This window comes from Leopardus geoffroyi, chromosome D3, assembly GCF_018350155.1.
Source record: "Leopardus geoffroyi isolate Oge1 chromosome D3, O.geoffroyi_Oge1_pat1.0, whole genome shotgun sequence".
Classification (NCBI taxonomy): domain Eukaryota; kingdom Metazoa; phylum Chordata; class Mammalia; order Carnivora; family Felidae; genus Leopardus; species Leopardus geoffroyi.
In genome coordinates this window covers 23807835-23831926 of record NC_059339.1, presented here as the reverse complement: position 1 = coordinate 23831926, position 24092 = coordinate 23807835, and the positions used below count along the sequence as shown (strand labels likewise).

At 43.8% G+C, this 24092-nt stretch overlaps 1 protein-coding gene across 2 annotated transcripts in view; it reads left to right on the top strand.

Annotated features, from left to right (window-relative positions):
- Positions 1 to 24092, top strand: part of KREMEN1 (kringle containing transmembrane protein 1) — a 73707-nt gene that overhangs the window by 24105 nt on the left and 25510 nt on the right. For both annotated transcript variants that reach the window (XM_045458543.1, XM_045458542.1), the window contains exons 3-4: positions 2641 to 2732; positions 21645 to 21769. In XM_045458543.1, the coding sequence (XP_045314499.1) occupies positions 2641 to 2732; positions 21645 to 21769 (217 nt within the window). The remainder of the gene's footprint in view (positions 1 to 2640; positions 2733 to 21644; positions 21770 to 24092) is intronic.

The following is a 24092-nucleotide window of genomic DNA, read 5'->3' as shown; positions in this document are numbered from 1 at the left end:
TAGGAAGGGAAACCAGTGTCGGGGTTTTGTTGTTGTTGTTTTTACATTGTTACTTATACTCTCGTTCTGAAATGTCTCTTGGGCTACTGGTTTATGCTGTTATTCTGTTGCTTTCTGTCAATATGTCTTCTCAGAAGAGGTCCTGGGTTTAAGTCTGACTTTGAGGTAAATTTTAAATTTCCAAAAAGGTTTGATTTATATGAAAAAAAAAAAAAAAGAGCCTTTTGGCATAGATTAGCACCTGGCCCTACATAGGCTCCCAGAAGTGCACAGTAGTTATCCATTGTGAGAGTAAGGGGGGAACCACCCTCTTCCTGGCCCTGGCCAGCTGCAGCCTCTCCTTTGATTTGATGGAATGTACCAGACCTGAACTACCAGTTTTTACTTCAGAAGAAAGGAAGGCTCTGAAATGTTGATTATCATCACATCAGAGGGTCCAGGGCTTTTGTTTTAGCACTGCAGCGAAGTCCAGGATGAATTTGCTTATTCTTTATTAAGCTATTCTGATGCTTTTCAGAATGGTTTTTGACATTGATAATAAACAGTTGTTTTCAAAGGTCTCTACCAAATAGTACATCAAAGCTGGACACTGAATAGAGGGAGGAAGATGACTGTGAAATACTGTTTAAAGAAGGGCTTTGTACAAGTTCTCCTGCTTTGATTTCTCGGCTGATATCCGACACCATGTTTGTCTTGCGCTCCGGTGCCAGACCCGTCGCAGTTGAGATGTCTGTGAGATGGCGAGTGATGGGAATGCACTTCTCCAGGCTCGACGGCTCTGGATTAGAGGGGAAGCAGAGGGACCGGGAAGAGCAGAGTTGGCGCTGGCACCTGCCCTTGGGCACAGAAAATAAAAGGACCCTTTGTGCTTCAGGGCGGCTTATCTTCTGGACCACACAATAGGCTTATCCCTCTCAGGCCTGATTGGGGTGGCTCCTAAGCTCCTGGCTGCAGGGTCTCTATGCCCATTTCCGGCCTAACTGGAGTGTCAGGTTTCCAGTGTTCTGAGTTGCAAGAAAGGGAGCTCAGAAGGCAGTGGGGAGAAGGCAGGGCTTTTCTGCGTGCCTGGTAACCCTGTCATTTTGGGGTCTGTTTCAGCAGTGTAGCCCATATTGTCAGGGCATCCTTGACTTGAAAAGACCTTCGAGGGCATTTAGAAATGTGAAATAAACCTTTTAAAAATATCACTGCTGTATCAGAAGTTGGTACCAGAATCACAGGATTGCATGTTCTGCCTGATGGCTTAGCTTTGTTCAGAATTTTCTGAGAAGTTAGTGTCTTGAGGTAGGAAAAGGACCTGTTTCTATCAAATGTGTGTCGACTAGACTGATCCTGGTGAAAGCTTGTCAGTGGAGTCTGTATTATGTGAATTTTATTTTACTGTTTAAAAAATCACACAATCAGTGTTCATCGTAGAAGAAATAGGAAAATAAAGAGAATCAGAAAAGAAAATAGATTAAAATTACTGCTAGTCTCATTCTCCAGAGATACTTTCCAGGGTTTGATGTGTATCCTTTCTTGAAGCCATCTTCTCAAATAACGGGGTTGTGTTCCCAAACGTGTTTTAGAACTACCCTTTTAAAAAACCTAACAAGATGTGGATATGTCTTTATATCAATAGATGTGTCTCTACACTGCATTTTTAAAAAAAAAAAATTTTTTTAACATTCATTTATTTTTGAGACAGAGAGAGACAGAGCATGAATGGGGGAGGGGCAGAGAGAGAGGGAGACACAGAATCCAAGCAGGCTCCAGGCTCCGAGCCATCAACCCAGAGCCTGACGCGGGGCTCGAACTCACGGACCGCGAGATCATGACCCGGGTTGAAGTCGGACGCTCAACTGACTGAGCCACCCAGGTGCCCCTATACTGCATTTTTAATAGACACTCAGCATTCCCTTATATGGATATAACCTATTTATGTAACCAATCCTTAATAGTTGTTTCTGACTTTTTTTGTATTGTCAGAATGCTGTGGTGAACATCTTTGTAAGTGAAGATTTCCTTAAAATAAAGTACTAAAGGAGAAATTGTCTGGCAGAGGGGCTTTGCATATTTTTAGGGCCTTTGCCTCTAATTACCAAATTGCCATCCTGACCATTTGGCTCTATTCACATTCTTATCCACAGTATTGAGCACACCTGTGCTCTCAGCCATGGGAGTCACTGTGTTCACACTTAAGGTGCCAGTGCTGCTTGGCATAATTTGTTCTGTGGTCAGTTGTCCTGGTTACACTGTCGTGAATTTGTGTAAATATGAATCACCTTTGCTCATCACGCACACCACCCCCTGCCCCCAAACTCTAAAGTATATGTCAGAGTGCATAAGTTTGTTCTTGTAGTGTTACCATTTTTCTCTTCCTCTTCTTTTTCTTCTTCTTCTTCTTTTTTTAAGTAATCTCTACGTCCAATGTGGGACTCAAACTCATGACCCTGAGATCAAGAGCCCCAAGCTCTACCAACCGAGCCAGCCAGGTGCCCCCCATTTTTCTCTTCTTCATAAGAGGCAGCACTGAGATGCATACCAATGATTAGAAATAACACAGAGGCTGACGCGTTCCTTTTTGGTAATACTGAAAAAGCAATGAGCCAGTTGACTTAACACGACAGAAATGTTACTTACATGTTCTTTCCCCGACAGAAACCCGGATGGAGATGTGAGCCCTTGGTGCTATGTGGCAGAGCACGAGGACGGCGTCTACTGGAAGTACTGTGAGATTCCTGCTTGCCAGAGTAAGCCCCTGACACACCAGCCGAGGGTTTCGGGACACTGAGCAGCAAGGGTTCAGAGTGGAAGGTCACTGCCAGAGGACAGGTCATTCAGGCAGGTGGATTTCATGAAGCAGATCAAAGGAGATGCGTCCTGGGCTGAGGATTTTCACATCTCTTATTGAGGCTTTTCAGAAATTGAATGCCTGCTTCCCTCAGGACTCCATTCCCTTGATGGATAAGCCCACCCAGAATTTCTACTTCTACTTAATTTCCTCATGCTGATTCGTTCATGAATAGAGTTGGCATGAGCTCAGTAGCAAGCCAAAGAGGAAAAAAGTGCCTTATACTTTTGGGAATGAATTGTCTTCTAGAATGAATGAAGAATCCCTTGATAGACAGTAAAACTAAGTTATAACATTAGCTATTTGCATTTCATGCATTATCTCCCCTGAAGACTGGTATTCAGTAAGCATTTAATTGATACTCTCCAAAGCCAACATGGTAGTCCCTTTCCTCATGTTAGCATAAAGATGTTCTGTTGTTATTTATGATAACCCATACCTCATTGCTCTCTACTACTGAGAACCCAGTTTCTTCAGCATTTTACTCCATGGCCTGTTTTCTAGCTGCTTCATGTTTCTGTATTCAGTGTTTATTATATGCAAGGTGCAAAGGCAGAAAGATACACTGACCCTTGGGGAATATGCGATGTGGCAGAGAATCTTAGGAAGATACTTGAAAACAAGGTAGAAAATATTGCAGGAAGGTTTAAAGTACAGAAACCAAAACTACAATGGCATTTTTTTATATGTATATTTTTTTAACGTTTATTTATTTTTGAGACAGAGAGAGACAGAGCGTGAACAGGGGAGGGGCAGAGAGAGAGGGAGACACAGAATCAGAAGCAGGCTCCAGTCTCCGAGCCATCAGCACAGAGCCCGGCACGGGGCTCGAACTCACGGACCGCGAGATGGTGACCTGAGCCGAAGTCGGAGGCTTAACCAACTGAGCCACCCAGGCGCCCCTACAATGGCGCTTTAAGGAGCTTCCTAATGTAGTGTTCTTGACAACTTTTTAAATAAGCCAACAAGGCAGGTTTTCTCAGTTCCTAGAGCTGAGGGAAAGGACAGCTTATTCATAATCATTCTACCCGGTTGTCTTTTCCATATTATTTACCCTCACTCCTGGCCCTGCCACCTTCCTCACTCATCAGGTCAGGAGGCTATGTGTATACAGTGACATGGAGGTTCACGTGGGACCTGGGACCTCTCACGCCCACCACACCAGTCTGAATTCTGTTGCCTCACAGGGCAGGGGCATCCCCTGAACCAGCGCTGCAGGCCCCAGCTCTCAACTTCTAAAAGTTAAACTTCCGAATGGCACCACTGCCTGGCAGTGAGGCCCTGGCCTCCCTATCCTTCCAACCCGAGTATGCCTTGATTCAGTCCCAAAATCGAGAAAACAGTAAAGACCAGCAGAATGGGCTTTTGCTTAGTCTGTTTAATCAAATTTTTAAAATGAAAAACATCTCATTTGGCTCTAGTTATGTAAAGAAGAAAGGGGCAGGGGGAGAGGAAAGCAGATTTTCCTCGGTCCATTTGTTCTACACAAAGATAGTCTTTTAGTACCAGCCTATGTCATTCTCTCAGGAATGGCGAAGAGGGGATTTCAATCTGGCCGCTTTTATTTGGAAAGATAATCCTCAACTCGCATTTATAAAATATAGTTTGGGCCAACGGGAACCGACTCATGCGGTCACTGAAACTAAGTTTCAGAAGAGAGAATCACCGGAAAATGAAACAACCCGTCTAGTACCCCTCTAATTCCTAATATTTGCTGGATATGCCTCACTGTTCCAAAAAAGGAAAATCAAATATAATTTCCTTTCCTTATGGTCCTTTGGTAGCCCTGTCAAAGCTTCTAAAGTTGGCCTTGAAATGGTCTGGGCAGGGAGACATACAAAAGTTGGGAATGAGAGCTGGGGAGTACCTGGTTTGGGAGGTGGTGGGGGAGGGAACAGTGTCTGGCTTTGGTTCTTTGGAAAACCCTTCCATTCACCCTGTGGGCACCAGGGCTCCCCCATCTAGCTAAGCCTCAGACCTTGGACCTGGCAGAACATTATGCTTCGAATGTGTCTGATTAACATTGCTGAGAAACACTTCTGGGCTGTTTGAAGCAAGAAACCTTGGTAATTGCCTACTGGACTCAACGGAGATACAGCCCGCCTGTTTTAGGCCAGTTTTGCCCTATTTCTGGATGTGGAGTCATAATTTTCATGAATAACACTAACCCTCTGTGTGAAGCCCACTATTCACGATTAGCGTCGAACTTGTCATACAGGAAAAGGCCTGTGACATGATCAGATTCCTGGAAAGTTCATATCTGAATATAACAGACCCAGCAGGAGCTGGGGGAGTGGATGTTTAGGGACAAAGCAGAATGTGGTTGAATGGCGGGCCATTGTGTGGAGACCGGAATTCTGCCCGTCAGCGTGTTACGGACAGAGCTAAGAAAGCAGGGAGGCAGAGATGAAGTATGATTCAAACAGGGGGCAAAGAGAAGCGTGAACTGTGTTTTTGACCTAAGGAGACTGGATCAGAATTTACCCCTTAAAAGGCGAACAACTCTGAGGTAATTGGATTTACTCTTCAAAGCACATCTACTGGTATGTTTCTCAGAAACCCCGAGTTCCTATTGCAGATAGAACAAATATAGATCGGCAAATTTCAACATCATCAAGGTTACCATCCCTCTAGATCCCATCCTCTCCAACTCTGAGTGGTGTTGGTTTGGCTGTTGAGGGGGAAACCATTTGGCTTAATACCTGTTCTTTGTATATCTCTCTTTTGTTAAACCATCCTCCTCACCATTCTAATTCCCACTGATTTCATTGCTTCCGAGGGACACACTTGAATGGACCTCAGCATGGCTTCTGATTTGTTCTATCTTACCTTTAGGTTCTTTATAAAAGTTTGGTATAGTTTTGTAAAAGTTATCTAGTTCTGAGGTGGAGGGAAATCTACAAATGGCATTTAAAGGCAAATTTCCTTCACAAAGCTGATTTGGGCTTTGAGAAACAACAGACATGATAAATTTACCTTCTCATCTCTGAGAGCTATTATTTGTTTGGTATAAAGCACTCACCTGACATTTACAAACTCAACTGTAAATGTTCATCTCTAAAATAGGGAAGTTTGAATACAGACTATTAGATTATATTAAGGAATCACTGTTAATTTTATTGGGCACAATACTGGCATGGTGGAGATATATATATAAATAATCTTTGAAGTCATTTTAAATTATGGATACATACTAAAATATTTGTGGTTGAGGGGCACCTGGGTGGCTCAGTCGGTTAAGCATCTGACTTTGGCTCACGTCGTGATCTCACAGTTTGTGAGTTCGAGTCCCATGTCGGGTTCTGTGCTGACAGCTCAGAGCCCAGAGCCTGCTTCAGGTTCTGTGTCTCCCTCTCTCTCTGACCCTCCCCTGCTCATGTTCTGTCTCTCTCCTTCAAAAATAAGTAAACATTGGGGCACCTGGGTGGCGCAGTCGGTTAAGCGTCCGACTTCAGCCAGGTCATGATCTCGCGGTCCGGGAGTTAGAGCCCCGCGTCAGGCTCTGGGCTGATGGCTCAGAGCCTGGAGCCTGTTTCCGATTCTGTGTCTCCCTCTCTCTCTGCCCCTCCCCCGTTCATGCTCTGTCTCTCTCTGTCCCAAAAATGAATAAACGTTGAAAAAAAAAATTTTAAAAACAAAAATAAATAAACATTAAAAAATTTTTTTTAATATTTGTGGTTGAAATGATAATGTACCTGGAATTTATTTTAAAATGATTTAGGGGTGCCTAGGTGGCTCAGTCGGTTGAGCGTCTGACTTCGGCTTGGGTCATGATCTCGCGGTCTGTGAGTTTGAGTCCCGCATCTGGCTCTGTGCTGACAGCTCAGAGCCTGGAGCCTGCTTCGGATTCTATGTCTCCCTCTCTCTCTGCCCCTCCCCCGCTCATTCTCTCTCTCTCTCTCTCTCTCTCTCTCTCTCTCTCTCTCTCTGTTAAAAATAAATAAACATTAAAAAAAAACTTTTTTTAATGATCTAGCCTCCCAAAGAATAAATAGGTCAGATGAGGGGAATAGATGAAACTAGAATGATTTTTTAAAAAGTGGATATTTGTTGATGCTGGATGACAATGGGCTTGTTAGTCTTTCCTGCTTTTGTGTATGTTTGAAAGTTGCATAAATCCTATTATCATATCTTAAAATTTTATAATATGTTTTAAATGTTTATTTATTTGTTTTGAGAGAGAGAGAGAGAGAGAGAGAGAGAGAGAGAGAGCAGGGGAGGGACAGAGAGAGAAGGAGAGAAAGAATCTCAAGCAGATTCCATGTTGAACGTGGAGCTCAATGCAGGACTCTATCTCATGACCATGAGATCATGACCTGAGCCAAAATCAACAGTCGGATTTTTAACCAACTGAGCCACCTAGGTGTCCCAATTTTAGAATATTTTTTAAAGTATTTAAAAGTAAATATATAAATACAACATTCAAAGTATCTGGGTTCAAACGTGTAACATAACTAACCCAATTAACCTAAATTGTAATACTTTTGCACATAGCTCACAGGTATCTGAGTTAGTTACTAAAGTTAGTGATTAAAGTTTTAGTTATTGGGGCGCCTGGGTGGCTCAGTCGGTTGGGCGTCCGACTTTGGCTCAGGTCACAATCTCTCCGTCCGTGGGTTCGAGCCCCGCGTCGGGCTCTGGGCTGATGGCTCGGAGCCTGGAGCCTGCTTCCGATTCTGTGTCTCCCTCTCTCTCTGCCCCTCCCCCATTCATGCTCTGTCTCTCTCTGTCTCAAAAATAAAAAAAAATAAAAATAAAAGTTTTAGCTATTAAACTTATTAAGGGGCACTGGCAGGCTCAGTTGGTAGAGTGTGTGATTCTTGAGCCCCACGTTGGATGTAGAGATTACTTAAAATCTTAAAAAACAAACAAACAAACAAACAAACAAACTTATTGGGGCATCTGGGTGGCTCAGTCAGTTAAGTGTCCAACTTTGGCTTGGGTCATGATCTCATAGCTCGTGAGTTCCAGCCCTGCATCAGGCTCTGTGCTGACAGCTCTGAGCCTGGAGCCTGCTTTGGATTCTGTGTCTCCCTCTCTTTCTGTCCCTCTACCCCTCTCAAAAATAAATAAATATTTTAAAAAATCACTAGCTGTGACAAATGACATTTTTTAAGTTCTGACCATATGCAGTACCTCGCACGGCACAGGGAACACAAGGATAGCATAGTCTGCAGCCTTTGGGGAGTCCCAAGTCTAGGACCAAGGATAGACACATAAACAGATAAGCATATGCAACATACTATGTAACAAATGAGATGAGCAGAAGGTTGGGAACAGTGTAGGAGGTACATCTTCCCTGGCATGGTGGGAGGCAGGGGCTACTCTTTATCAAAGAGAGCGTCTGGAAGAGGTGGGATCTTGGCACATGGCTTCTCCAACTGTAAGTTTCCTTATGGAAATGTAGTAGTAGTACAATCACAGCGTTCTTATTAAAGTGCAGAATCTGAGTCAGTAGGTCTGGGACAGGCTAGAGACTCTGCAGTTCTAACCAGTCCCTGGGATGCAGAGCTGTAGGACTACACTTGAAGTAGCCAGGTACTAGATGTTAGGGTTGGTGGAGTAGGGAGGATGTTGGGGGAACAGTTTGCATGCATGCACACATTGGTGAATTCCTAGGCAATGTCAGTGTTGCTGAGATAGAAATTTTATTTATTTTTTAAGTTTATTTATTTATTTTGAGAGAGAGAGAGAGAGAGAGAGAGAGCAGAGGAGGAGCAGAGAGAAAGGGAGAGAGAGAGAATCCCAAGCAGGCTTAGCACCACCAGCACAGAGCCCCATGTGGGGGCTGAAACTCACGAACTGCGAGATCACGACCTCAGCCGAATCAAGAGTCAGATGCTTAACTGACTAAGCAACCCAGGCATCCCAAGATAGAAATTTTATAGAAGGAAGGGCAAGAGATGAGGTCTGAGAAGAATTAGGTGGGGCCAGATAATGGACAGTCTTGTGGTCTGGGTACAGAGCTTGGACTTGACCCAGGAAGATGGTGATGAGGTTGAAGAGTGTGGAGTGTCAGAAAGAGATGTTTTGCCATAGCTTCTCAAGCTTCCGTGTTAGGGATTTGGGATGAAGTTTCTCCCTGTTAATCTGTGAGAAGTTCTCCAGACATTGCATCCTTCATACAAAGGAGCCCCCAGAGGGTGTCAGCCATAGCACCTCTGCAAAATGGGGCCTTTGCTGACTTCACTGGCTCAAGTGCCTTTTAATTAAATGCCACCTTGACCTTGTTAAAACAGATTTGTTGTTCCCTACAAAAATGCTTCCAACTGTGACCCCTAAAAAGAGTTTTTAAAGCTATGTTCAGAGCTTGCGTAAAAAAGCCAAGGGCACTTTGGCAGTGGTTGTCAAGGCAGTCTCTCAATTACAGAAAATGTTTTGTCTCTGTTAGCAGTTTTTGCATTTTAATGTCAGCACTGATATTTAGCATGTTTTAGCTTTTATTTCAGCTGTTATTGAGTACCTGCTATGTATGAAACACGTATATTCACATTGCCTCACTTAACCTTTGCCAGAAATGCTGTGAAGCAGGTGGTATGTCCACTCCCCACCCACCATTGTTTAGATGAGACAATGAGGCTGGAGTAGTGAAGTGATCTGATGAGGATTACACCCTGAGCCAAATCGGATTTGAATCTAGGGCTCCTAATGGCAAGCCCAGTGCCCTTTCCTTCCAGTACTTGAGAACAGCCCCATTTCCTTTATTTCCTTGAAAATGGGGGCCCTGGGATGGATCCAGGCTACTGTTGAGGTCATTCTTGAGAATTTTCTTGGCGGATTGTTTGGGAATTAGAGTTTGAAATTCTGATAGTATGCCGAATTATTAAGATTGCCTTTTTGACATTGTGGAAACCGAAGGATTAACTCAGTGGCGACAGAGGGTCTGCAGTTCAAGCTGTTAACTCTAAGTCAGTCTCTTGTCTTCTTTGAGTTTGGGAAATCCCAAGCCCCAGGAGGACCGCAGGCTGTGATGGTATCCAGGAAGCATTTGTGCACAGCAGAACCACTCTGTAGGATGTTGGGCCGTCTCTGCGGGTGTTCCCAGCCCAGCTGTTCTCAGCTGGGAAGGGGGTCCCCAGAGTTGGGCCCTTTGCGTGAAGCACTGCACCAGGCGCCTTGTCCAGGCCTGGGGGTCTCTCCCAGCACCGTGCCCTCATTGCATGGGCTGAAGTTCACCTCCGAAAAGACACATCTGTGTGCATCATTAACACTTCCCAGCTAAAACAAAACCCCAAATTTTAGCTGATAGGCAAAGCAATATTGAAATGACTACTAATAATATAAATTATGCAGACCAATATTTTTTTCACTTCTTCTCTCCGGCCATTACAATTACTTAACGTCTTTGTTTCACTGAGTCCTTTTAGATTCACATTACATTAGCATATGTCAGACTCCTGCTTCATACTATTCATTTTTGCTTTATGGGAGAAGTTTTGTTTTCCCAGCTAGGCTAAGCTGTTCAAAGATAGGAGCAGGGGTATCTCTGGAACTTCTGTGAAGGAGAGACGAAAAATGGAAAGGTCTGACTTAAGATGAAGCTGCATTTGTGTAGCAGGTGCTCTCTTTTGACATGGATGGATGTTAATTACAGAGGGTACTGATGGAATCTTTCCCCCTCAAGCCGTATACTTAAACAATCTTCTGCAACACCTAGCACAGTGGAGACCATAGCACATGCTCATTAAATATTCTTGATGATGTGATATCATGTCTCTTCCAGTAAGAAAGACAACACAAGTTAATGGAAAGAATGTGGACGTCAGAGTCACACTGGCTTAGATATGAATCTTAATCATTCAATGGCTTTTGGCAAAATGACTACTCTCCTCTGAGTCTTGGTCTCCTCCTTTGTCCCTTCTTGGTTTCTTTTGAAGATTCAGTAGGTAAAGTGCACAAAACCCCAAGTCCAGGGCCCAGCACCTGGTGGGCATGGAAGTCCTAGCAGGTATTATGGTGGCCTGGGCTTTCCGCAGGGAATGGACTGCTGTTGGCATATTCCCCGTCATGCAATTCCTAAATAGGTTATTCCTAACCTGTGTGTTATTTCTGTCCATTCCTTTTTTATCTGACTAGCCATGGGGCTCGGTAGCGTGCCTCAGCTGCTGGGGCGGCCACTCCCCTGGGGCCTGATGTGGCATTGCAGTCAGGGAACACAAGAGGCCCTGCATTTGTTCTCACAGTACAGTTTTATGGTTTCAGATCTGGTGGATACTCAATTGTTCTTTGTTTTTGGCAGTAGATATTATTTAATTTTCCATGAGGAAACTTTCTGAACTAAATGGACATTTTCCTCAATGACAGATATATACTGTATTTCCAAAATGTTCTAAAGCACAGTTGGGTAAGTCATACTAATAACTTAAAAAGGGAAAATCATTCAGATCAAAACGGTCATTTTACTGAAAACCTTTACACTTGCCCTGGCCTGTAAGGAATATACATAAACATAAGAAAGAGTCCCTACTGTCAATTTTATGATATAATTAGGAATCTGAGTTATAAACATGGGAAGAAATTGGAGGCCAGCCCACCAGTTACATAAATAAGATTGAATTAGGAGGTGGAGCACAGTGAATTTTTGCAGATGAGAGGGCTGTCAGTAGGGTGGGGGAGATTGGAGGCATCATTACAGAGAAAGGCAGTTGGGGCTAGATGAGTCAGGGCATACCAGGTCATGGAACAGCCTGTCAGGGACTTGGAGGAAGGACCCAGGATTGTTGTACATGTGGACTGGGGAACCTGCTGCCGAAGTAGAGGAGTGGACAGGGAGGGACCAGGTGAGGCCTCGAAACCTCAAAAGCCAGAGTTGGTTAGATGGGGACTGAAACACTGAAAGCCCTAGTTTAAGAAGATGAGCCCAGTGTCCATTTACAGGATGGATCCGAGGAAGGAAGTCTGGGGAGGAGAGGATGGGTGTAGATTTCTAAATCCAGGGCATCAGGGTCTGAGCTGTGATGGCAATAGTGAGATAAGACAGGAAGGGTTAAATCTAAGATACATTTAAGAAGAAGACAGAAGTTGATGACAAGTAGAATATATAAGGGATGGAACAGCAGGAAGAGTAAAAGATGCCTCTGTGGTTCCTTGCCTGGGATATTTGTGGTGTCCCTGAGAAACAAAAGTTCAAGTCAACAAACTGAGCTCTTCTTCCCAGAGACACAGCTGTATCATTCCTCCTGAACTTGGACTGACCTTTTGTCGAGTAAGGTGTTTCAGCTGTCTGTTACAGTGCAACAGTGCAACGGTACAGTTTGGGGTGCCAAACCCTTGTGACCTAAGATAACAACAGATTATCATTTCTCCTGCTCGTGTGGGTTGACTAAATTTCAGCTGGGTGGTTCTTTTGCCACTCTCATCTGGGCTTAGTCTGGTGGCTGCATTCTCCCGGGGGCTCTGCTGGGGCTAGAACATCCAAGATGACTACAGGCTTCTACCTGGATGACCACTTTTTCCAACAGCGTACTCAGACCTCTCACATGGTGGCTGGTTTTCAAGAGAGACAAAGTAGAAACTGCCAGTCTTCTTAAGGCATGAACTCAGAAGTCCACCACATTCTGTTGATCAAAGCAAGTCACAAAGCCAGCCCGGATTCAAAAGCAAAGGAAATTGATGCTAACTTTTAAAGTAGGGAGCAACCCGCATGTATGGGGAGAGCAAGATCATTAGATCCTCTTTTGAAAACTGTCTACCACATTAAATCACCAGAAATTCAGTTTCAGAGAAGGAACTCTCACCAAAAGAGAACTACCACTGTGATTCATCAGGGCCATGTGGGGGTCAGGATCCTTAGGAACTCTTACTACCTTCCCCTAAAGGTAAAATTTCATAGGGGAAGAAAAGTCTGTGTTTACTTACATTTACATCAGGTCACAGTCCGGGTGACCTGACAGGAGACTCAGAGACATGAGTAGTGCCACTTCCAGAATCAGTATGACTGACAAAGGACAGCTAATGTTTAGAAATAAAGTTAAATAAGTACAGTAGAGCCATACTGGCATAGGACTTGGACCAAGATGGCAGCTGCCAGATCTGGAACAGCAGTTGTAGATAGACAGGATGGGGAGCAGTGCACTTGTGGTCATGGTTCATGGTTGAGAGAGTGGATGAGTGTACACCTAACCCATCAACTCTCAGAAGGATGTATTTGGAATGATTGGTCTTCAAATAGGACACCAATGGCATCATCTCATGTGAACTTAGTTCTTGTTCCCATTAAGGGAAGAAATCAACTACTGAGACACCAATGTGAGGTCCCAGGGGCGGAAGATGGTCTCAACATAAGGTGAAATGACTTAAAATAAGCAGAGTCACCACATTTCATTTCTTCATTTCTGAAGAAGCAGATTTCACTTATAAGACAAAGTAAAAGGAGCCAAGGAAGTTTTCCAAAATGCCAGATAAGAACTTTGCTTCTGGTTTCTTTCTTTTTTTTTAACGTTTATTTATTTTTGAGACAGAGAGAGACAGAGCATGAACAGGGGAGGGGCAGAGAGACAGGGAGACACAGAATCTGAAACAGGCTCCAGGCTCTGAGCTGTCAGCACAGAGCCCGACGCGGGGCTCGAACTCACGGACCGTGAGATCATGACCTCAGCCGAAGTCAGACGCTTAACCAACTGAGCCACCCAGGCGCCTCTGCTTCTGGTTTCTTAAACAAATATCCCAGATCTGGTTAGAGCACTGGGATAGAAAACACAGTTGCAGTCAGGACTTCTTATATAAATTGCCGTCTGAAGATATGCATTCACACTGAGCTTTTGCCATAATGGGCATGCTTTCTATCTTTGTCAGGAATTGATTGCCAGGAATAGAACTTAAGCTAACGTGAGCAAAAAGGATTTATTGGAAGGACATTGGGAATATAGTACAGAACGCCTATTCCTGTGTCCCAAGAACCTGGGAGGAAAGTACCCACTCTTGCCATCTCTTTCTGGAGCCCCATGGTCTCCCACCTCTGCCTCTCTCTTTCAGGATGGTATCCATTCTTCTTCCTCTTTGTGGACCAGAGGAATCAGCTCACTCCTCGACTCAGGTGGCCCAAAGATGGCTGGTTGTCTTAATCCCCACTTACAGAACCCTACAAGTCTAGTCCTCACAATTCACGAACTGAAATCCCAATTCCAGCTTTCTGGGAGAAAGAATTTGATGGGACCTATGGGAGTCAGTCAGAGGATGGGGTCTTTTGGCCTGTTCCCAACCAGCAGCAGAGGAGGGATAGGAGCAGCTCCTCTGAGAAGGTGCCATGGGCAATAGGTGGCCCTTAGAAAAGGGTTGTCAGCCATGGAGGCCCCTATGGAGGTATACGTAGCACCTTCACAATGAGGCCACAGTTATATCTAAATGTAATGGGTGGTTAGTCAGCCTGCCTGGCTGTTTCCCAATGGTTCCTTGTGATAGTAAAAGAACAATAGTTCTTGGATTAATCTGAATAGAGAACCATCTCCCCTCAGCCACCTCTAAAACTTTTATCTTCGTCAAGACCTCTGAACATCTGAAGAGAATGTTGCTAATTAACTGTCATGTGTTTTAAAGCACTGACTATGATAAACAAGGGGTCTGTTTGTATTTTAAGATGATTTTTTTTTTTAAATTGAAAGTGATGAAGTCGCTTTGGTAAGACGAAAAATGCATGACCAAGCCACAGGACTTTAAAGTGGTCTTGAAAGTAAAAAGGAATTTGAGAACAAATATCCTTTTTCAAATTGACTTTTCCTCCCTGCTTCTGGGAAGAGCTAAGGGTGGGACATGGTCTGGAAATGCACTCAGTTGGCCAGTAATGCTTTTGAAGACTACATGACGTGTCTTCTCCGGCGAGACTTGGAGCCACACTTTCCAGCGCGAGTCAGAGGGCAGTGGCACCCCTCAGAGGCTGGCCACTGTCTCAGAGGCTGGCCTCGTGGCACACAGAGTGTTGAGGGACTAGTGTGTTTGAGAAGTCAGTCTTTAATCTTACTTCCATTCAGTTCGCCAGACTGGCCCTATGAGAAAAGGGAACAAAACCACAAAGTGAGAATCTGCCACCCTCGAGCTTCCTTGTGATCTCCAGTTCCATCTTCTGGGCCCCCGTGGCAGGCCCTTAACCTTGCTGGACGGTGGTTTCTTCTTTGTCACATAGAATAACCTCATGCATGCTGCCTTCCTCAAAGGGCTTTGATTTCCATGTGAGATGCTTATGTGGAAGTCTGCTGTGTGCTCACCAGATGTAAGAGATCGATGTTTGAATATCTGGAATTAAACCCATTTTTTTGAGGTGGCTGCCTTTGATTTTGCCTTTTAACTCAATGAATGCTATTTTCGTTTTCTATTACTGAGCAAGTTGTTTCTGTTTGTGTGGTGAATGATGAAAGCCCTATTATATATACAGCTGGCCCTTGAACAATGCAGGGGTTAAGGGCCCTGACAAACATCACATATAACTTTTGACTCTCAAAAACTTAACTACTCATATGGGGCGCCTGGGTGGCGCAGTCGGTTAAGCGTCCGACTTCAGCCAGGTCATGATCTCGCGGTCCGTGAGTTCGAGCCCCGTGTCAGGCTCTGGGCTGATGGCTCAGAGCCTGGAGCCTGTTTCCGATTCTGTGTCTCCCTCTCTCTCTGCCCCTCCCCCGTTCATGCTCTGTCTCTCTCTGTTCCAAAAATAAATAAACGTTGAAAAAAAAAAATTAAAAAAAAAAAAAAAACTTAACTACTCATAGCCTGCTGTTGACTAGAAGCCTTACCGATGATATAAACAGTGAATTAACACATACTCTGCATGTTATATTTCTTATATGCTGTATTCTTACAATAGAAGCAGCTAGAGAAAAGAAAATGTTATTAAGAAAATCATAAGGAAGAGCAAATAACACTTCTAGTCCTGTCCTGTCCAAAATCCACATAGAGTAGACACGTGCAGTTCAAACCCTTGTTGTTCAAGGGTCAACTGTAATGGTAATGAACACTGTTTATTCCGCACACATCATCTTGTCAGGCCTTGTGGTGCTTACTTTATTTACATTATCTCATTTTAATTCTCAGAAGAACACTTTGAGGCCATATTGCTTCTCATTCCGCTGTGGATGAAACTGGGGCCAGAATTCACCCTGGGGTCTGTCCAACTCCAGAGCTCCCATTTGTGATTGCTGCAGAATGCTCACTGCTCCCGAACAGATGGCAGTAGCGACAGTGTCCTTCAGAATATTGCCTCAGACCGGGACGTGAGCACACAAAAAGCAACTCCCGAGCTACGGGATGGATGCCAGAAAGTGAGGATCCTAGAGTCCCTCCCTCTTTTGGAAACCACTTGTTCTTATTTTTCACACAAATCTAATAAGCTCGATGGTATTGTTGTAAGCCCAAGAAGCAGCAGATTAAGAAGAGGGTACACAGAGACAGTAGCACAGAGTAGATGCTCTCTGAGACTCCTTCCAGTTCCGACGTTTTGAGGGTTCAGCAGCCCAGGCTGGTAACCAAGGGGACAGACTTAACTGTTGAAGTCAGACACAAGAATGTAAAAAAGCACACCAGGCTGGGGCCATTTGGTGAAGCACATTTGATGACCTCAAGCCACCAAGAGAAATTTAAAGTAGGTTAAACAGAGTTAAGTTGGTTTTTTTTTTTAATTTTTTAATGTTTATTTTTGAGAGAGAAAGAGAGAGTATGAGTGGGAGAGGGCAGAGAGAGAGGGAGACACGGAATCTGAAGCAGGCTCCAGGGTCTGAGCTGTCAGCACAGAGCTCGACACGGGGCTCGAACTCACAAATGGAGAGATCACGACCACTTAACTGACTGAGCCACCCTGGCACCCCAAGTTGTTTTTTTTTTTTCTTTCAGAGAGAGAGCGAGAGCAAACAGGGAAGGGGCAAAGAGAGAGGGAGAGAGATTCTTAAGCAGACTCCATGCCCAGCAAAGAGCCCAACACAGGGCTCAACGTCAGGACTGTGAGATCATGACCTCAGCCGAAATCAAGAGCTGGATGCTCAACCGACTGAGCCACCCAGGGACCCCCTGAGTTAAGTTTTTAAAAAGAAATAGCTAATGCATTTTAGAAAGGTTCTTTCCAGATAAAGGATAAAACTTTCCAGATAAAACTTTTCCTGATAAAGGATAAAACTTTAAGTTTTCGAGTTAACCTTTATGGAAACTCCGTTATCTTGAATGGTATTTTCTTTTTTCTTTTCTGTTTTGAGAGAGAGAGAGAGAAAGAGAGTGAGAGTGAGCAGGGGAGAGTCAGAGAGAGAATCTTACGCAGGCACCGTGCCCATGGCGGAGCCCGACATGGGGCTCGATCTCATGACTGTGAGATCATGACCTGAGCTGAAATCAAGAGTCAGACACTTAACCAACTAAGCCATGTGCCCCTTGAACAGTGTTTCTAATAGCCAAAGAGGACAGTGTGTGGGGTGCCTGGGTGGCTCAGTCAGTTAAGCATCTGACACTTGATCTCAGCTCAGGTCTTGATCTCAGGGTTGTGGTTCACGTTCTGCATTGGGCTCTGTGCTGGGCGGGAAGCCTACTTAAAATTAAAAAACTAAAAAAAAAGAAAAACGAGAGGGCAGTGTGCAGGCAGGAGTCAGAACCAGTGGTCACTAGCTTTAAGTGGATGTTGTTATGCAGGTGGGCTCTACTTTTCACTTCCACCCTACTCTCTTCTTTCACTGCTGCCTAAGAAATACCTTTACCCACTCACTCCATGGTTCTGGGTGGCTGGTGCAGAACATGCTTGTGCATCCAGTGTGCAGTTTAAATTTTTTTTTTTACATTTATTTATTTTCGAGAGACAGAGCGCAAGAGGGGGAGGGGCAGAGAGAGAAGGAGACACGGAATCCAAAGCAGGCTCCAAGGTCTGAGCGGTCAGCACAGGGCCCGACGCAGGGCTCGAACTCACGGACCGTGAGATCATGACCTGAGCTGAAGTCAGACGCTTAACTGACTGAGCCACCCAGGCGCCCCCCCAGCGTGCAGTTTTAGAGCACGGCTCCGTGAATACAGAGCCCTGGGAATACAATGGTGTGTGGAAGATACAGTTCTACCCTTAAGTCGTTCATGGTTAATTGGGGAGAGAGACACATGAACAAGTGTTTAGAATCAAGCGCAGCTTAGGCTGCTACAGGACTACACAGCAGGAGCATATAATCTTCTTTGTAGGGTAGAGGGGGCCTTTCCTGGGGGAAGCAGTGCTCAGGCTGCAATGTTAAGCAGGAGAGAGTATTCCAAGCAAAGGAAAGGGCATGTACAAAAGTCCAGAGGCCAGAAAGCAACGTGCAGTGGGGAACCTTGCACATACACTGTCATTTAATTTGGCCTTCATCTAGAACCTGAGCTGAGGGAAAGGGGGGAGGGGAAGGGGAGAAAGCAGCACAGGTCAGGCAGGGCCTTGTGTACCATGTGAGAGTTTGGACTTGATCCTGAGGGGCTTTGAGGGTTTTCGGCAGGGCCCCTGCATACCTCTCCAGCTCCTACTGTTTTTCCCTCTCTCTGTCATGGGTCACCCTCACTTCTTTTTGTTCCTGCAGAGGACAGCATCGTTCTTGCCTCAAAAGCCTTTGTCCTTACCCTTCCTTATGCCTGCCACGTGTGGTAAAGATTATTCTGGTTGCAGTGTACTAACCATTTTAGGGTGCACCTAGAAGCAAGGAGGTAGAAGAGGGGGCTAATGCAGTGGTCTAAGTGGGAGGAGATGGTGGCTTAACCTGAGGAAGTGGCAGCATGGAGATAGACATGGACAGATGTCTGCGGTATGCAAGGAGATGGAATTGATGGTAATTGGCAAGTTATTGACTTGGGCATGACAAGAGTGATACCTTAAGCCATGGAGATTCAGGTGGATGGAGCTACGGCGTGGTATGGTCTGACTTCCAGAGATCCACCACACCACCCCACTGGAACATAAACTGCCTGGATTTGTTCATCAAACTGTTAGTGAAGCTTATAAATTCCAGCTGCATTAATGCAACCCATAGCCTTGTTTACGTCTAATCTTAACATTTATGATTATATGCCTTGGGCTCTCTATAAGCTAATACATAATAACGTGCTTACTTATGAGCATAATAGAATAAATGAGACAAAAATCAGAATAAATGACCAGGATGATGAAGATCAAGTAGTTCTTATTAAGAGCCATTAAATACATGGCTCGGGTTTCCATACACAAGGTCCCTTTAACAAACTCGGTTTATAGGTTACGCCCCCGCCTAGAGACACTTAACTCACTGCATTTGTTTAACCTCTAAAAAACCCAGCCATTCCCAGGCCAGGCTCTCACTGAACACCGGACTCCTACCGCCTAGAGCTTTTCTGTTTACATTCGCCACTATAGAGATTTGGTTTGTTTCCAAAAGATGCATTTTAACATTTGTGTGGTGAGCCACATTTGTTATATTTGAACCATGTGTGACGCAAGGGAGAAGGGTAACCACTTGGCTAGAAGGGGAAGGGTGACTCTTTTGGTTAGCAGTGGTACTTCCTGCCAATTTAACAGGAACTGGTTAGATGTTGATGGTGGCAGAAATTTAGAAGTGTGTGTATGTACATACATACAGAATCACACATATATTTTTATATGCCAACAGGCTAATGTGGATGTAAACCTTGTTAAACTGGACCATGCTGTTTTCTAGTCTTTTAAAAAAAAAAAAAAGATTTTTAATTTCTTGTTTATTTTTATGAGAGAAAGCACAAGCAGGGGAGGGGCAGAGAGAGAGAAGTGGGGACAGAGGATCTGAAGCAGGCTCTATGCTGACAGCAGGGAGTCTGATGCGGGGCTTGAACTCACAAACCATGAGATCATGACCTGAGTTGAAGTCAGACACTCAATCAACTGAGCCACCAAGTTCCCCTTAAAAGGTTTTGTTTTTAAGTAATCTCTACACCCAGCATGGGACTCAAACCCACAACCCTGAGATTAAGAGTCACACACTCCACCGATTGAGCCAGCTAGATGCCCCTTTTTTCTAGTCTTAAATATAAAGGAAAAACACTTTCTAGGAGTCTGTTTGGCTCACTTTGGAATTAGATAATATATCTAGGTCTTAACTGACCTAGAAGTGCTTCTAGGACGAGGCCTCATTCATGTCTTATTATGTCTTCAGTTATATAAACTGTGAGGAGCCAAACAGCAAAAATAGGGGAAGGGCTTCATCTGATAGTGGAGTGATTCATAAGTTAATAACACAGATGGAAAACTAAGACCCAGAGAGGCTGATTTGTCCATGGCCCACAATAAATTCCTTCCTTCCTTCAACAAACATATATTTAGTATGTATTATATAAGTGTATTAGTTACCTATTGCTGTATAACAAACTACCCTAGAACTTAGTTACTTAAAATGACACACATTTATTGTCTTACTTTCTATGGGTCAGGAAATCTGGACATGGTTTAGCTGGGTCCTCTGCTTCTAGGTTTCTTACCAGGCTGCAATCGTGGTGTCTTCTGGGACTGGGGTCTCATATGAAGGCTCCACTGGAGAAGAACCTCCTTCAAGTACACATAGTTGTTGGTAGGATTCAGTAACTGCAAAAACTGAAAGTCTTGGTTTCTTGCTGGCTATTGGTTAAAGGCCACCCTCAGTTCCCTGACACATGGCTTCTCTGACATAGCATATTGTTTTATTAAAGTATATAAGCCAAGAAGGCAATAGATAGAGTCTACTAGGAAGACAGAAGTCACAGGCTCTTATAACCTAATCACAGAAATGGAATCCCATCAACTTTCTCACATTCTGTTGGTCAAAAGCAGTGATGCAGCCCACACTCAAGAAAAGGGGATTCCACAATGGCATGAACACCAGGAGATGGGGATCATTGAGTGCCATCTTTGAAAGCTGTCTACCACAGTTGATACATATATTCTCAGATATAGCTTTTTCTACTAGACAAAACCATCCGATTACATGATTGTGAAACACTAGTATGTTCACTGTGGTAAGCTGAATAATGACCCCCCCCCCCCAAATGTCTATCCTGTAATCTCTGGAATCTTTTAATATGTTACCTTGCATGACATAAAAGATTTTGCAGATGTACTTAAGTTGAGGATTTTTAGACGGGAAGATTATCCAGGTAGGCCCAATGTCATCACAGAGGTTCTTATAACAGAGGCAGAAGATCAGAGTCAGAGAAGGTGATGTGATGCTGGAAGCAGAGGGAGGGAAGGAGATATGATGGAGGCAGAGTTTGGAATGGTGTGGCCACAAGCCAAGGATTAGGGGCAGCTTCCAGGAGATGGAAAAGGCAGGGAACAGATACCCACTGTACCTCCAAAAGGAACAAGTCCCTGCTGACCCCTTGATTTCAGTCCTGTAAGATCCATTTAGTACTTCTGACCTCCTGAACTGTAAGATAATGAATCTATGCTATGTTAAGCCAATAGATTTGTAGTGATTTGTTCAAGCAGCTACAGGAAACGAATACACTCACTGAAGGCACTTTGGGAAGCCCACTTATGGAGCTCTCTAAGAACAAGGGGAGGCACAAGACAGGATGAAGGACTTCCAAGGGCTTTTCCTGCCCTCCGGTGACTCCGAAACATAATTTGCCTATTGTAACTTCTCTATTTTGAGGAAATTGCTCTTAGTTCTCTTCAGTACTCAGTGGGTTAGTTAAAGGTGGACCTGGGCCTCACACACTTTTCACAAGAAAACAGAAACGTGGCATTTGCCAGATTACACGAAGACTTCCATTTTTAAAGCCTGTTGCTTATTATTTATTTGTACCTTAGGAGTAGAAACGTTAGCTGAGATGAAAGTACCTGGCACAAATCTCTCTTCCTTCTTTGTGTTTCACAGCCAGATGTGAAATTCTTTTGCTTTTCTTTTTTCTCCAGTGCCTGGAAACCTTGGCTGCTACAAGGATCATGGGAACCCACCTCCTCTAACTGGCGCCAGTAAAACGTCTAACAAACTTACCATACAAACCTGTATCAGCTTTTGCCGGAGTCAGAGGTTCAAGGTAATGGCTCTATGGCTGTATATCTATAGAAAAGCATGAAGATATAAATGCATTCTGCTGAGATAACTTAAAAATATATATACTTTTAAAAAAAAAAGTATCAAACCGTATGACTACTTTTCTGCCAAGGAGGAGCAGGAGGAGGAATGGGGCTTGGCATTCAGGAGCGTGAAGTAGCATTCTTGTCTAAAGATGGGGAGAGAAAAGAGAGGAAAATCTCAATATTTGCATCCCTATTTGACCTCTGACAGAATTATGTATTTCCTTGTGCCCTTGAATGTTATGAGCAGGGACATCTCTGGCTCCACAGGGGTTCTTGGAATAGGCCAAGGTAGTGGTTATTTCCTTGCTATGTTATGGGCCCTTGCCTGGACAAAATATTTTCTTTTCTTTCTGTCCTTTCCTCTATCTAAAATTCACTCCTTAGCTATTAAGGTTCAATAATGCTATTGTTTGCTATTTCTTTCCTTCCTTCTTTCCTTTTTCTTTCTTTTCTTTTGTCCTTCATTAATAATTCAGTGAAAAAGCCATTCATCAGGTCCAAGCAAGGAGAGTAGCCTGGCAAGGTCAGGGCTTTTGTGAGGCAGGTGGCTTAGAGAGGCAATTGGCCTAACATGATGGAGTGATTGGTTGCTTGCAAAAGGATTGAGCATACAAGTTAACATATTGAAGATAATGGGAGCCAGGTTCCTCACTATTGGCAAAGGGAGCCAGGGAAAACCAAAATAAAGCCTAGACTGTCAGATGGGGATTGAAGTTATTAGTATATATTTTATGGTTTTGATATATAGAGAGAGAGCTATGGAAAGAAATATAAACATGTTAGTAGGTCTCTGTGTGTATGTATATACATATATATTCCTTATCTCTGTCAACTGAGAGGACCTCAAACAGTGACACAGTGATAGCACAGAGCACACTTAGTCCTCAGATCTTGGTTTCTAGATATTGTTCTCCATTACATCAAAACTAGGACTCCTTGGGGTGCCTGGGTGCCTCAGTCAGTTAAGCGTCTGACTCTTGATTTTGGCTCAGGTCATGATCCCAGGGTCATCAGATCGAGCCCCATGTCAGGCTCCGTGCTGAGCATGGAACCTGCTTAAGATTCTTTATTGCTCTCTCTCTCTCTCTCTCCCCCTCCCTCTAAACAACAACAACAACAAAACAAAAAATAAATTAAAAAAATAACTAGGGTTGCTTGGAGAAAATTGCTAATTCTAGAGCTGATCCTGAGAAAGTGCAAGAGGGGTCTGAGGCATGTTGTACAAGAAAGTAAGGAGGGGCCCCTGGGTGGCTCAGTTGGTTAAGCGTCCAAATTCAGCTCAGATCATGATCTCATGGTTCATGAGTTCAAGTCCCACCTTGGGCCCTCTGCTGTCAGCGCAGAGCCCACTTCAGATCCTCAGTCCACCTCTCTCTCTCTGCCCCTCCGCTGCGCTCTCTCTCTCTCTCTCTCTCTCAAAAGTAAACATAAAAGAAAAAAAAAAGTAAGGAGTTATAGGGCTACTCAAAAGGTCACAGAAACCAACTGGAAGGGTCTCCATGGTCCAAATCTAACATACATTGAGCTTCAAAACAAATAATTATAATAATAAATATACCTCATGGAATAAAATAAGAATCCACAAATCCACACTGATATACATAAGTAAACAAATGAGGAGAAGAAAGCATTTTCTTATAGGAGAATGGCAGCTAAGAAATGTAGATTATATGACAGAATTAGAAAATTCTCCATTTGGCAACCGTCATAGTAATAATTAATTCAGAGAACAAATATCAGGGTTTGCAGATATCCCATGACTTTATCTACTACTGGGTGAAAGTTGCATGAGGAACAGGGTATTTACATAGCCTCAAAGATTGCCCCACAAAATACTCTAAAGGGAAAACAAGTAATTCTGCTGTGCAGAGAACTGGCATATACTCCTTACTCAAGTGATCAAAGTTAGTATCACCAGTTATAGGGAAACTAAACATTCTATCCTACCTGACCTATCAAGAGCATAACATCACTTTGGTGATATTTCTGCCCAAAATTCATAATATGAATCTAATCATGATGAAACGTTAGGCAAATCTGAAACAAGGGACATTCTGCAAGATGACTAGCCTCTATTCTTCAAAACTGTCAAAGTCACAACGGTCAAAAAAGGACTGACAAACTGTTCTTAATGGGAGCATTAAACTAAAGAGACCTGACAACTAAGTACCTCTGTGACCCTGGATTAGATCCTTTTCTACAAAGGATATGATTCAGGCAGTTGCCGACTTGAATGTAGATTTCTAAGCAAAAGTGATAAGGAAGTTCTTTGTATTATTA